Raw genomic sequence first — 14,138 nt, forward strand, 5'->3', positions numbered from 1 at the left:
GATACAACCACTTCCCTTAGGAGAGACATCTAAAATGTGTGGTTGTTTTTTTTAAATCCTCATGAGAATTTATGGCAGGGCCCTTATCTCTGGGCTACAGAAGTTGCTGTGGTGTGGGAGGGGCTGTCTCCAAGTGGAGGGGGTGGAAAGGGAGCTGGGGAGAGGGGAGACGGTGACCCCTCACAGAGACATCTGCCCCTGAAGTGTCCACATTCCACCTGTGTGATGCTAATCTTGCAAGAGACCAAATGTGAGGAGGCTTCTCTGTAGCAGGAGAATTTGTGGCCTTTGGTGGGGAGCGGGAGAGGGCAGGTGTTGACCAGGCGTAGGGACAAAATTCATTAACATTTCAGTGTGCTTTCCCCCTAATATGCACATTTTCGATTACACAATTTGGTTGGAGAAACTGCATTGCCACATTTGGAAATAGCATGAATCCTGGAGGTTTGCTGATTTTTGGTCTGTGAATTCTTTCAGGAAGGGGGAATCAGGTTTGAATGCAAACCCAACTTCTCCCACCCACCCTCTCTCGCTGCTGCCTGCTGCAGCTGCCTCGCTCTGCTTTTATTTATTTATTTATTTAACTAATTTTGCAAATGAAACTGGGGGGGGAGGGAAAAGAAAGAAAGAAAGAAAGAAAGAAAGCCATGGTTTCTTTATCCCACTACGTGCATGGGCTTGTTCAGGAGGCCATTTTCTTCCGGAGTGAATACTTGGGGATGGTTCCAAGTGGGATGCTGCTCCTCTGAAAGTCCCCCACGGAGAGGGTGATGGGCCCCTCGTATTTGTTCGTATAGGCGTCCTTCTGCTCCGTGCCGAACCAACGCTGCTCCTTCCATGGGTGGATGAAATGGGATTGTTTCAGCTGAAAGGAGGGAAGGGAGAGAGGAAGCAACAACACTTTTACAGGAAGCCAGGCTCGGCCCACAGAGGTGGACCGTCTGCGTTGCAATGTTGCTTCCTTCATTGAGCAGAAGAGTTCTCTGTTGGCCCCTTCCGTCCCAGTTGTGGAGCACCCCTTGCTGGGAATCCCGAGGGGGAGAGGGCCATTTATGCTCCTGTGGCCCTCCAGGCCTCTCCCTCTGGCCCTCGGGACACCCCTCACTGGCCCTGTTTTGCACCTTCCTGGGGGCTGTTGTCTGGCGGGAAATGTGTCCTTCTGCTCTGATCATGCCCCTGGCTTGCGTAGAAATCAGCCTATCGAGCAAAGGGAAAACGTGCAATCCTTGCTCGGCCCCCTTTTCCCTCTGGCCCCGCCCAGCACAGGCGTGCGGCCCTTAGAAAGTTGTCCAAGAGGGAATGTGGCCCTTGGGTTGGAAAAAGGCTCCCCAACTGTGAGAAGAGGATGCTGGAGCAGATGAAGAAGGAAGGGGCAGGCTCCATCCTCAAGGGACCCGGTTTTGGCACTGAGACGGCCTTGGTCGCCCTGTTTGATGATCTATGTCGGGAGAGAGACAGAGGGAGTGTAACTCTGTTGATTCTCCTTGATCTCTCAGCGGCTTTGGATACCATCGACCATGGTATCCTTCTGGAGAGGCTTGCGGAGTTGGGAGTTGGAGGCACTGCTCCTACTTGGCAGGCCGTCTCCAGAAGATAGTGCTTGGGGAACATTGCTTGACACCGTGGGTACTCCAATGTGGGGTCCCGCAGGGTTCGGTTTTGTCTCCCATGCTTTTTAACATCTATATGAAGCCGTTGGGTGCGGTCATCAGGAGTTTTGGAGTGCGTTGTCACCAGTACGCTGATGACACGCAGCTCTACTTCTCCTTTTCATCTTCCTCAGGTGAGGCGGTCAATTTATTTATTTATTTATTTATTAAATTTATATACCGCCCGACTAGCAATAGCTCTCTGGGCGGTGAACATAAAATAGCATAAAAATACAATGTGCTGAACCGTTGCCTGGACGCGACAATATACTGGATGAGAACTAACAAACTGAGACTCAATCCTGATAAGACTGAGATGCTGTTGGTGGATGGTTTTTCCAATCAGATGGTGGATACATATCCTGTCCTGGATGGGGTTACACTCCCCCTAAAGGAACAAGTTCGTAGTCTGGGAGTCGTTCTAGACTCTTCCCTGTCACTTGAGGCTCATGTAGCCTCTGTGGCACGGAATGCGTTCTACCAACTTCGATTGGTAGCCCAGCTACGTCCCTACCTGAGTAAGGAGGATCTTACATCAGTAGTACATGCTCTGGTAACCTCACGTTTGGATTACTGTAATGCGCTCTACGTAGGGCTACCTCTGAAGACGGTTCGGAAGCTACAGCTGGTGCAAAATGCGGCGGCCAGACTGCTAACAAGAACGAAGCGGTCTGACCATATAACTCCTGTTTTGGCCCGCTTGCACTGGCTTCCAATACGCTTCTGGGCCACATTCAAAGTATTGGTATTAACCTATAAAGCCTTATACGGCGCGGGACCTCGATATCTGTCGGAACGCCTCTCCCGCTATGAACCGGCTCGTACACTACGGTCTGCTACGAAGGCCCTCCTCCGGGTCCCGACTCATAGGGAGGCCCGGAGGGCAGTGACAAGATCAAGGGCCTTCTCAGTGGTGGCCCCTGAACTATGGAATAGTCTCCCCGAGGAGGTTCGCCTGGCGCCGACACTATCATCCTTTCGGCGCCAGGTTAAAACCTTTCTCTACTCCGAGGCATTTTAATTTTTTGTTAATGATTGTAATGTTTGTAATTTGATTTTAGCCTTTGCTGTTTTTAGATTGTGAAATTTGATTTTAGACTGATGTTTTTGTATTATATTGTATTTTATTGTATCTATGTTCACCGCCCAGAGAGCTATTGCTAGTCGGGCGGTATATAAGTTTTAAAAATAAATAAGGGCTTGGGGGGAGTTCCATGGGGGAGTGTACTGATCCATGCTGAGCTGTGGGCAGTCTGCATATGGCCCTTTGGCCCTCGGGGCCTGGCCTCCGCTGGCAGCAGCAAGTGTGGGTGGGTGCTTGGCTTCTGCCTCTCTGACCCTGAGGCCTCTCACCTTCTGCAGCTCTTCCTCTGTGAGCTGGTGCTTTGGCTGTCGGTGAGGGATGAGCATATCCTGGGTGCTGGTGGTGGGGTCAGAGGCTGCATCGACAGAGAGAGAGGAGGAGGAGGAGGAAAGAAAGATCTTTAGGAAACAACAGCAAAAGCTGCCTTATACAGCGTCAGATCCATTGGGGTCCATCTAGCTTAGTATTGCCTACACGGACTGGCAGCGGCTCTCCAGTTTCAGACTCAGGGGACACTCCCATCACTACCTGGAGATGCCATGGAGGACGGACCCTGGCACTTTCTACACGCCAAGCAGATGGTCTGCCACTGAAATGCAGTCCTTCCAAAGCAAAGCGACCCACCCCACTTCCCCCCAAAGGCTGCACAGGACCGGCAGAGGTAAATTGTGAGGCTTGCAGGAGTGCCAAGGTTGGGGTGGTTGATACCACGACTCATTACGATTTTTGGTGATGCTCTAGATCCCTAGCAGCAGACAGTGATACTGTGCATAACTATCTTAACATGGGCTGTTTAAAGCGCATGGTTTTCCCCAAAGAATCCTGGGAACTGTAGTTTATCGCTCACAAAGCTACAGATTTCCAGCACTCTTAGCAAACTATAGTTCCCAGGATTCTTTGGGGAATGGACTTTAAATGTATGAAGAAGGTACACAGCAACTCTGCTGTGCTATTACATTTGGGTTAAATCACACTCAGGAAGCAGACCCATTGAAATCAATGGACTTAAGTTAGTCATGTTCATTGATCTCCACGGGTCTTCTCTGAGTAGGGCAAAAGCTGTATGCAACTCTATGTTGATTTTGCTGCCGACAAGATGAAGATTGTTGCAGTAGTGAGAAGTAGTGACTCTCTTGACTCTTAACCAATAAAGATTTTATGGGAGATTGAGGCATACACGGCCAATATCCGTAGCACAACTGCAGAATGCAAAATATTGGCAAAATTCTGGGGTATCGCTGGACACAGAGAAACCCATGCAAAAGCTCCCACTGATTTTCTGTAGCAAGGGATCCTGAGCACTGCCAAAACTCTTAAGAAGCCCAAAGGGATGGGGCAAAGCTGTCGGTTTTGGTTTATTCTTTCCCCAAGTGTGGTTTGCCACCTGATGCAACGTTTATGAATTCACAAGTGGGTGGGGTTGAAGTGAAGGGTCAGGTTGGCACCGAACCAGATCTCCTGGTTGCTGAGGCCTCGGGAGCTTGGAGAAAGAGCTCTCTCCCTGCCAAAGAAGAGTGTACCGGGATAGTTGAAAGGGATGTGGCTCTCCGTGAGATTCCAGCGCTTGGCATCCACTTTATGGGTTTCGGGGGGCATCCGATAGTCCGAGTGTTGAGTGGTGCTGAAGCAGGCAAAGCGGTCATCCCCCAAGCGCACCGTCCCCTCGCCTTTCAGTGTTTTGCCCGCTGGCTGGGCCAGCAGCTCCTTCAGGTTTGGCTGGGCAGAGGAGACACAAGAGTAGGTCCTCTGAAGAATGTCGGAATCTGCCCTCCACCAATTCCTCCACCTCCTGGATTTCAGGCAGGGAGCCTTTCCCCAGCCCTACTGGGATAAGCCGGGGACTGAACCTGGGACTTTCTGTGTGCAAAGCACCAAGCTGTGTCCCTTCCCATAAAAATAATGCAAGGTTCCAGTCCTCATGTTCTGAATAAAGGGCCAATTTCAGCAGGAACACAGACAGTTGCCTTATGCAAAGGCGAGACCACCGCTCTATCTAGCTCAGCACTGTCTACACTGGCGGGCAGCGGCACTTGAGTTTCAGACTTGGGGGATGTTCCCAGCCCTACCTGGACATGCCAGCGAGGATGGAACCTGAGACCTTTTGCAGGCCAAGCGGGGGCTCTGCTGCTGAACTGCAAATGCAGCGGTGGTTTGCAGAGTTCAGGCTTCTTGTTGCTCTGTAACAAGTGCTACCAGCATGGAATGGATCCTCTCTTGAATCCCTTTTTCCTGCTCAGCTCCAGGGGCGGGAAGGGGCAATTTCCCTGAAGGAGTGGGATGGAAAATAGGGGCCAGGGCCTGCGCCCTCACAGACCTCTCTGTAGTAAAACCGGTGGTTGGTCATCGTGGCGTTTTCCACGTTCCTCTTGGGGTCTTGGTCTCCTCGGAGAATGGAGGATTTGTTCTTCCTGGTGCACAAAAGGTGCAGAGGTCCTAGACACCATGATGGCAAAAAGACGGTCAGAGGGCTTTTCCTCCTCCCTGCCAATCCCCTTTCCTTTTGTGTCATGTCTTTGTGGTTGTAATCCTGAGGACAGAGACTGCCTGAGCGTGGACACTGGGAAGCTGCTCTGGGACTCTTTTGGGGAGTGGGCCTGAAGAGTAGGACAACAATGACGTTTGTATTTTTAATTGTTAAATCACTTTGGGATGTTTTATGGAAAGTGATTCACAAATGAAATAAATAAAATGCTTTAAATGAATAAATGGAGGCTTAATCTGAGCCCGGGTCCAGCTACATTATAACCAACTGGAATTATGCTCACAGTAGATGCATAAATTAATGAGCCTAAGTAAGCCATGCTCTTTAATTTCAATGGGTCTGGCCCGAGTATGACTATTGTTGGAAGCAACCTCTTGTTTCCAATGCCATATTTATGTGAATGAATTACAGTATCCCTGAGCATGTACAGAGTTTCTCTCCTTCATGCATCCAAAAAACTGTTGAGCAGTCTGGGAATATATTCCCTGAAGGAGGAAAAATTATGCAGATTTCCCTCCCTCCTCCATACCGGGGTCCTTCCAAGGGTACGATTCGGACATGATAGTGGAAAAACTTTGCCGTCCATCACCGGGCTGGATGTTTGTCTGGTGAACCTGTGCGGCCGCTCTGTCCGGGTCGTAGCTGTTGGCGAGAGATCAGCGGAGAGAGAAGACGTTAAGTTGACACAGATAATCCTTCTGGCTTTCTTGTGTTTTATCTTTATTTGTTGGTTTTTGTTTTTTAAATTGTATGTAGAGGCTGCACGTAAATTAATTTTGATTGCATTTTGGTGAACCGCTCTGGAATCATTTTGATGAAGGGTGCTTACAAAACTCATCAAACAAATGAATTGTATGAAACAAACCTATGAAAGAAGTGGATTAAAATAGTGAAACACACTTTGGGAGTCCCCGTCTATTGACATCAGGCAGGTGAGTGGTGGTTGCACTCAGAGTAGACCCACTGAAATTAATTGACCTCAGCTAGCCATGTTACAACCGTATTAGTTTATCTTGTTATTACATTTCTCTTCTCCCAGGCAGCTGGTTCATGAGTACAGGGCGAACGGGACAAACGAGCCAAGCGGAAGGCACGTCAAACAAATCCCCATCGCAACCATCTTCCATCTGGAAACTGATGTCCTCACTGTGGGAGGCTGTGTGGATCTAGAATTGGCCTCTACAGTCACTTACGGACCCACCGTTAAAGACCTTACCCTGGAAGACAATCTTACTCGACCACGAGTGATCGCCAATGAATGAATGAATGAATGGTATGTTTTTAAAATCTTTTGCCTTTTAATTTTTTGTTAACTGTTGCTATTTGTGTAAAAAAGCAACTAAACAACAACTACATCCCCACAACAACCCTATAAGGTACGTGAAGCTGAGACAGGCTCTGTCTCAAAGTTACCCAGCGTGTTCCATCACTCAGTGGAGTCTTGAGCCTGTCTGGGTCTCCTTGGCCTGGAATCCTACACTTTAACCACTGCACCAAACTGCTTTTTTAGTCCATCCATGATAATCAACAGTTACACAAATCAGTTCGCATCAGTTTAACTGCTGTGGTTTTCCCCAGAGAATCCTGGGAGTTGTAGTCCAGTGTTTCTACCCTCGTCAGGACTACAGCTCCCAGAATTCTCTGGGACAAGGCAAGGAATGTTTACGTTTGCTCAATGAAACATCCACAGGTCTTTCCCAAGATGTTTACCACTATCAGTGGATAATCTGAATGTACCCAGAGCCAGAGCCCAGGCAATGCTCACCGTGGGCCCTCGGAGTGCTGGGGGGTATAGGCCCGCTGCTGCTCGGTTAGAGCCTGATGATACCGGGGGTCACCGAAGACGACAGACACCACATTCTGCAACGGAGAGCTTTCAATGTGCCTTCAGGGAGCATTTTAAGTCACTTTTCTCTTGTCATGGAATCTGGTGTAATTGGGTGATGGGACGGCCGCTAACAGAAATGGAGCCTCCAACTTTAGAAGCAGTGTGCCTCTCAAAAACCAGGCACTTGGGGGCCTTCCTGCTCTGCGCCTGGGCATCTTGGAGACATCTGGCCAACTCAGGCTGCTACTGAGAAGGATGTGGGACTAGGATGAGCCCCACTTTACCCCCACAGGGTACCTGGAGATGCCGCTGGGAACTGAACCTGGGACCGTCCGCAGGCAAAGCAGTTGCTCTGCCATGGAGTGATGGTCCTCTCTTTAAAAATAAAACAAGATCCCAGTCCTCACCATTCTGAATAAAGCTCAGAGTACCAGTCTGCCTAGCCCAATGTTGTCTACACTGACTGGCAGCGGCTCTCCATAGTTCCAGGGAGGGAGTCCTCCCCAGCCCTGCCTGGAGATGCTGCCAGGGACTGAGCCCGCCGGCTTCTGATGCCGTGTCCCCTCTGGGCTCCCCCAGGAAAGGGGAATGTATGGAGCATAAGTGAGAAGAATCAGCAAAACAGTCTGGAGAAACGAAGTTGGGGGGACACTTTCACAAAACCATTTATCCCTGAATTACTGTGTCTGTTTCTCATTGGTGTGTGTGTGGGGGGGAGAGAGTCAAATCCGTTTCTGCTGTGCCCTTTTCTCTTGCGAGCGAGCCCTGCCCCTCCAACCCAGAACATCTGGATCCAGATGTGCCTGGGGTCTGGGCTGGTTGTGCATCCGGCCCTGCGCCCTCCCTAGTCACACAGTGGTGTGGGGAAAGTGCACTCTGCTCATCCTCAGAGGATGAACTAAGCCTGACACCTGGGGAACTGATTTCAGGGGCCAATGACCTGAAGAATGGGGGTGCGCTGGCTCACCTCGTTGCAGGACTGGGCTGGGGGTGCCCATTCGCCCTTGTACTGGGACTGGTAGGAGGTGGTGTAGTGGGTGCATCCATCACCTTTCAGGGTGGAATCTCCTCCTGCCAAAGATGAAGAGGAGAAGGGGCTCAGGTGGGATGAGGTGGGGGCCTCTGTCCGCGGCTTGGCTCCAGCAACCGTCTGGAGAATGGAGGACCCCCTCCCTACTTGCTGAACCAGAGAATCCATCGAGAACATACACAGGGCTGGACAGCCAATGTGAGTCCTACTTAGAGCAGACCCATTGAAATGAACGGATATGACTACCTTAGGTCCATTCATTTCAATGGGTCTACTTGAGCAGGACTTAGCTGGAGACAGCCCATACTACTTGCTTGTAATTAGGGATGGGCCAGCATGTCTATTTTGGTGCCTCCCTTTTCCAGTCTTAACTTCAGTGCTTCATAATTTCCACATCAGTTTGCAATTATTGTTATTTTTTTAAATGCCCTTGTGAAAATTCCCCAGCATTTTAGTGCAAATTTCTCCTAATAAACACATTTTTGTAGGTGGTTTTGTCCAATGTACACATTTTTGCAAGCATTTTCTCACCATATAATGCCATTTTTGTATGTTCTTTTCACTCACACATTCATTTTAATGCTTTCCCCTAATATATGCATTTTTGTAAACACTGTTTGGTTAGCAAACTGCACTGCAGAATTCAAATAAGTGCCAATTCTGAAGGGCGGCTCTGCTTCGGTTCCCATATTGTTTTGGAAAGTCCAAATTGGATAGATTCAGCTTGAAATGTGAACTGAATCAAATTTCTCACCCATCTCTACCCCCTACTAAAGCAGCCCTGGGCAGAAAAACATCCAAAAGTTAAAACAATACAATTTAAAAACAGAATAAACACATATTTAACACATTTCAAAGCCAACTAAACATTTTTCAAATCAATTTTGCTGCCCTGGGCTCCTGCTGAGAGGAAGGGTGGGATATAAATCAAATAAATAAATAAATAAAATTAAAAAACCATTTCAAAATATATAGAGCATCTGAAAAGATTTAAAAGCAATCACATCCCCTCACACTTATACACGTTTGCAAAGCAATTTCCACTCTGATAATGCCATTTTATATGTTATTTTCACTAATAAATACATTTTTATGCACACTTTTCCTTAGTATATGCATTTGTGTACTTGGCTGGAGAATTTTGCCTTGCAAAATTTGGAGCAGCACGGATGGCAAAGGACGGCTGCGTGTTGGTTCCCGTCTCGTTTTGGAAAGTGCAAATTAGGTAAGTTCGCCTTTACAAGCAAATTGAATCAAATTTCTCCACCATCCCCTTACCTGCAATGTCTCTATTTTGGATAAAGTTCGCTGATTTTATTTCTTTGATTTACAAACCACCTTTCACATGAGTCTCGAGGTCGTTTTAGAAGCAAACCACACATAGAACTAAACACAGTTTCAAAACAGTACAAAAAACCAAAGATGGGTTTAAAAACAATTCAGAATGAACCACTAAAACAGAGCACTTTGCATCCGGCTGGAAATGTTTCTCGAAACAAGAATATCTCCGGTTGTTTCCGAGTGGCTGCGGAGCAAGGTGAGGGGCTTCTGAGACCTTTGGGACTTCAAGGAGAAACTCCCCAAAGAACGCAGGGATCTTGCTGGGTATAGAAGACAGAAGCTGGTCTTCAAGAAAAAGTGTTTCTGGTGGTGGGGCAGGGAAGCTCTCTGAAAGTGCTGCTAAAAATCCTCAGTCCAATTCTGCTACTGAGGTTTGTTTCCCCTTTAAAAAACACTGTGCCAATAAAGCAGCTTTATCCCAAGTACTAAACCTGGTACACCACCCATCCCAACGGATGATGGATCAGCAAGTGAGGAGGGCTCCTGTCTCCAGCCTACAGGCTGAGATCCATTATTCCCTGTCCTGGAAGGAACTAATTTAGGTGGTTTTTAAAGTTTTTAAATGTTTCAATTGTTTTATCGTTGGCATATTTGCTGCCCTGGGCTCCTTTGGGAGTAAGGACAGGATACAGAATAAATAAATAATGTTTATACCGCTTAATGCCAAAACAGGCTTCTAAGCAGTTCACAAGTATAAAAACCAATTAAACAAGCATTAAAATGCAAACATCCATAAGCAAAAACACAATAAAACCATCCTATTCACACTGTGCAGCAAGTAAAACAGGAGGCTCAGGGGTCAGAGGTCAAAGGGGAAAGTGGTGCATCTTCAAAAGCAGGATTAGGGTTATTTGATTTTATCTAGCCACCCATCAATAAATATTTCCTGGATAGCTTATAAGCAAAATAATGTTTAAGAAAAACAAGACAGAACAATATATCATAATTAAAAGCAATGCAAAAAACACACACACGGTTAATGATACAGCACTGATCATGCTCAGAGTAAACCCACTGAAATTAATGGAGACGACTAATTTGGTGCCATTCACTTTAATGGGTCTACTCTGAGAACAACTTAGCTGGATTCAACCCTTTTATATAGACTTTTTGCTTAGAAATGTACATTGCCACAGCGCAAAAACAAAAACATTTTTAAATTAAATGCCATTGCGAAATGGTTTGCTTACAGCATGTTTTTTTAAAAAAGCAGGGGGCCTTATTGCTGAGAGCCTCTTTGAAGTTGTCACCTGACAGCATAGGGGGCCAGGTGATTGACAGGTGGACATCCTCGCCCACCTGTCCAAGTGGCCCATGCGTGGGGGGTGGAGGTCAAGATCCAGCCTGCCAGCCAAAAAAGGTTCCCAGCTCCCAGTCTAGGGCTTTGTGAACTAGTTACAAGACCTTGAACCTGCCTCGGACAGCATATTGGCCCCCCGGTGCAGCTGCCTCCACAAAGGCATATGTTGGTGATGGTTTGCTCCAGATTGGAATCTCGAAGTAGCGAGATTTTCCATTGACTGCAGCTTCCATACCAACCTCAAAGGCAGCCCCACCAAGAGCTCATGGCAGTTTTTGAAAAACAAAGGGTCCCTCAGAGGCACCACCCAGGTGAATCCTGCATCGCCCCCGGCAAACGCACCCAGGTGGCGACTTGGGGCCTTTGCAGCCGGCCTCATCCCCGTGTGGGCTGGATAGGATTGCTGGTAGAGCGAGTCGGGCAAGGCCTCTTTCTCTTTGTCCCCGCTGGGGACACTGTCGTCCCACTTGTCCACGCGGTTGGGGGGGTTGCGCAGCATGCTGGGGGGGCATGGGTAGCTGTCGTGGGTGACGGAGGTGAAAGTGCTGTGGCGGGAATCGGCATGCATTTTGAGGTGGGAGGAGGGTGGGGAGATGGCTGGCTTTGCCTCCAGGCGCCGGGGTGGGTAGGAGAGGTTGGTTTCTGAGCGGGTGTCCCAGGAATCGTCCATGTCTTGGTTCAAGACTCCCGCGCATTTTGGGGGCAGGATGGGGTGCCTGCGGTAGCTGCCCCACCGAGGAGGGTAATCGGTACGGTACGGGGAGACCACCGTGTTCCCCTCGGGCCGGTGGTCGAAGGCAAGCTGGAAATGCGAAGCCCTCAGGAAGGATGGGCTGGCCAGCGGAGCCTGACTCTGCACTAGCGGGCGGACCTGCATGGCACGGCCTGCAGTGGGAGGTGGCAGCATTCAGTCGCGCTACAGGCCCAGATTGGAGTCTGCCTGGCAATGGGAAATGGACCAAGGGGTGAGGGGGAGATAAAATCTCTTGGGGTTCTCCAGGAGCTAAGAACCCAGGGTTCTGGAAGTGAGGCAAACACCTGGAATAACAGCCACCTCTCACTTTTTTCTTGCAATTTCTAGCATGTCCCAAAATTCTCCACATCACCTATGCACATCCCTTGTAAAAAAGAGGGAGAGTCAGGGGGGAAATCCTCCTTTTAAAGCACTCTTTTGCTCCCCAAGTGTGAGCAGTCTGGAGGGCAATAGAGGACAGCTAATTTGTATCAACGTGATGTGATGCTTCCCGAGACCACACGAAAAACCGTCTTGGCTTTCTCAACCTCTCCCAGAGCACCCCAGGATGGAATATGACCTCCTGGATTATGACATCATAGGAGAAGATGGCCAATCCCAGATGGGGAAAGATTCCATCACAGCTTACCCAAGAGGACTACCTTGGGTGGCAAGGAGGGAGCCCGGTGGTCACCAGGGGGCTCCATTAGCCAGGCCTGGAGTTCCGGCTCTTTTCTCTCTGTTCTCTAAGCATGGATGGAAAACAAGCAACAACACGCCCAGTGATTCAGGGAAATAAAGGAACTTCTGTAGGGATGGAGATGAGATGGGGTGCCCACACGCCACGGGGCTGGTCCCAAGCTGTGTTGGGCAGAGGGGGGCTGGGAGGGGGGGCTCCACGTTCTGGTGACCATGGTGGCCCTTGCCCCATCATCGCTGTGTGCCCGCTGCAAGATCAGTGCCGGCAATCTGATTTTCCTGTTATAAAAACAACCAAGACTCCTGGCAACACTATAAAAGACCACACCGATTTATTGCAGCATCCAGTAAGCTTTTGCAAACATCAAGGCCTAATTCATCATTTGCAAATCAGATTTGCTTTTTGGTCTCAGAATGATGCCTTGCCATTAATCCATCCACATAAGTTTTTCGCCTGGAAGGGCATTTGCCTGCCCATCTGCTGGCTTAGGGCGGTATATAAATCAAATTAAATAAATAAAAAATAAAATTGACAGACAGGTAGAAAGGGAGGGTGGAGGAGGAGGGGGACCTGCTCTGTTCCAAATGTACAAAAGATTCATTGTTTGGTTGCCCCAAAATGATTGACAAGCCTGTTGTAATTTAAAGATTTTTTAAAATCCCACACTTCAAAAAAAAAAAAGGTTCCTGGAGCAGCTTACAAAACACTTTTTTAAAAAGCAAAAACAAGCTTACAAATCTGAAGAGACGCGGCACAAAAGGAAAATGGCTTGGAAGGGAGGAGGAAATAAGGACTCTTGTGGGCATTCGCTTCAGGGCTTCTGTTGTGTGACTTGAGGTGACTCTTTGCCTAATGGTCTGGCCTTCCCCCGCCCCCATCTGCCTTGGGCAAACGTTCCCCAGCCATTTCCTCTTCTTCCATTAACCTTCTTGCAAAGGCCAACAGCACAAGGTCTTGGGTTCTTGTAAAGATTAAAAACAGGCCTGCCCTGTGGATCTCCCCACCAGTTTGTCCAAGAGCGTAAAGGGCGGGGAGGGGTTGGCCATCTTATTGCCCCCACCTTTCCGGGAGACGAGGAAGCAGCCACCAACCCCTGCCTCACTGGGGATGCCCACCAGCCCTGCCAAGCCCGTCTTTCCCTTGCTGGTCGTCCTCCATGGGGCTCAGAAATCCCTGGCCTTTGTACTCGGATGCCAGGATGTTGCTGGAGCCAGCCAGGAATAGCTCCTTTGGCTCTTCCACTCCCTTTGTGAGTCCCGGCAAGTCCATGGTGGTGCTGGCAGCCGAGTCCTCCTTTGCAGATGCCGGCTCAATGACGAGTGGCTCCGTGGGGCTGCTGGACTCCAGCAGTTCCATAAAGCCCTGTTTCTGATATACCTGGGAAGGGCAAAGAGTGTTGTTCAGTGCGATGGATAGCGGATAAGACAGCATCAGTGGCAACCAGCCACAGCGGCTCCGTTCTCTCTCCGCTGTCGGAAGCAGTCTGCCTCTGAGAAATGCCAGTTGCTGGGAATCTCAAGTGGGGGGAGAGTTGCTGTTGCGTTCAGGTCCTGCTTGGGGGCTTCCCTTTGGGGCATCTGGTTGGCTATTGTGAGGATAGGATGGCAAACTAGATGCTCCCCCGTGGCCGGATCCAGCGTTGCCGGGCTCTTCTTAGGCCAGGCTCAGTGTGGTGTGGTGTGTATGAGCATGTATGCAAAACTAAAAGTGGGTGGTTGCAGGATCCTACACAGCAGCAGGGCTCTCCCTGCACTCAGTGATCCCCATCAATTAGCATTCAGAGGCACCTGCCTCCGACCATGGAGGTACTACGGACCCATCGTCACTACATGCCATTGAGAGAGTCACATTCTCTTGCATGAATTTATCTCATCTTCTTTCAAAGCCATCCAAGTTGGTAGCCCCTTGTGGGAGCGAATCCCAGAGTTTAATTATGCACCGTGTGAAGAACTTCCTTTTGTCTGTCCTGAATTCAGGACTTCATAGGCTAA

The 14,138-nt window shown here is 49.0% G+C and overlaps 2 protein-coding genes across 2 annotated transcripts in view; both read right to left on the bottom strand.

Moving 5' to 3' along the window:
- Positions 1-682: 682 nt before the first annotated feature.
- Positions 683-11,591, bottom strand: SAXO5 (stabilizer of axonemal microtubules 5). Its single transcript, XM_061601864.1, has 8 exons — positions 11,057-11,591; positions 8,011-8,114; positions 6,981-7,075; positions 5,745-5,857; positions 5,048-5,166; positions 4,254-4,449; positions 3,003-3,088; positions 683-865 (listed from the first exon to the last, which is right to left on the bottom strand). The coding sequence occupies exons 1-8, from the start codon at positions 11,589-11,591 to the stop codon at positions 683-685; spliced, it is 1,431 nt and encodes a 476-aa protein (XP_061457848.1).
- An 863-nt stretch (positions 11,592-12,454) lies between these two features.
- Positions 12,455-14,138, bottom strand: part of IL12RB1 (interleukin 12 receptor subunit beta 1) — a 35,351-nt gene continuing 33,667 nt past the window's right edge. The window contains exon 16 of the mRNA XM_061600872.1: positions 12,455-13,524. Within this exon, the coding sequence (XP_061456856.1) occupies positions 13,246-13,524 (279 nt within the window). The 3' untranslated portion in view covers positions 12,455-13,245. The remainder of the gene's footprint in view (positions 13,525-14,138) is intronic.

This window comes from Rhineura floridana, chromosome 18 (assembly GCF_030035675.1).
Source record: "Rhineura floridana isolate rRhiFlo1 chromosome 18, rRhiFlo1.hap2, whole genome shotgun sequence".
Taxonomy (NCBI): domain Eukaryota; kingdom Metazoa; phylum Chordata; class Lepidosauria; order Squamata; family Rhineuridae; genus Rhineura; species Rhineura floridana.

Coding starts and splice junctions, on each gene's coding strand:
- SAXO5 (XM_061601864.1), bottom strand. CDS start 11,591: ATGCAGGTCCGCCCGCTAGTGCAGAGTCAGGCTCCGCTGGCCAGCCCA. Junction 5,167..5,744: donor GTACCCTTGGAAGGACCCCG/GTATGGAGGAGG, acceptor CATGGTGTCTAG/GACCTCTGCACCTTTTGTGC. Junction 4,450..5,047: donor ACCGGTTTTACTACAGAGAG/GTCTGTGAGGGC, acceptor TCCTCTGCCCAG/CCAAACCTGAAGGAGCTGCT.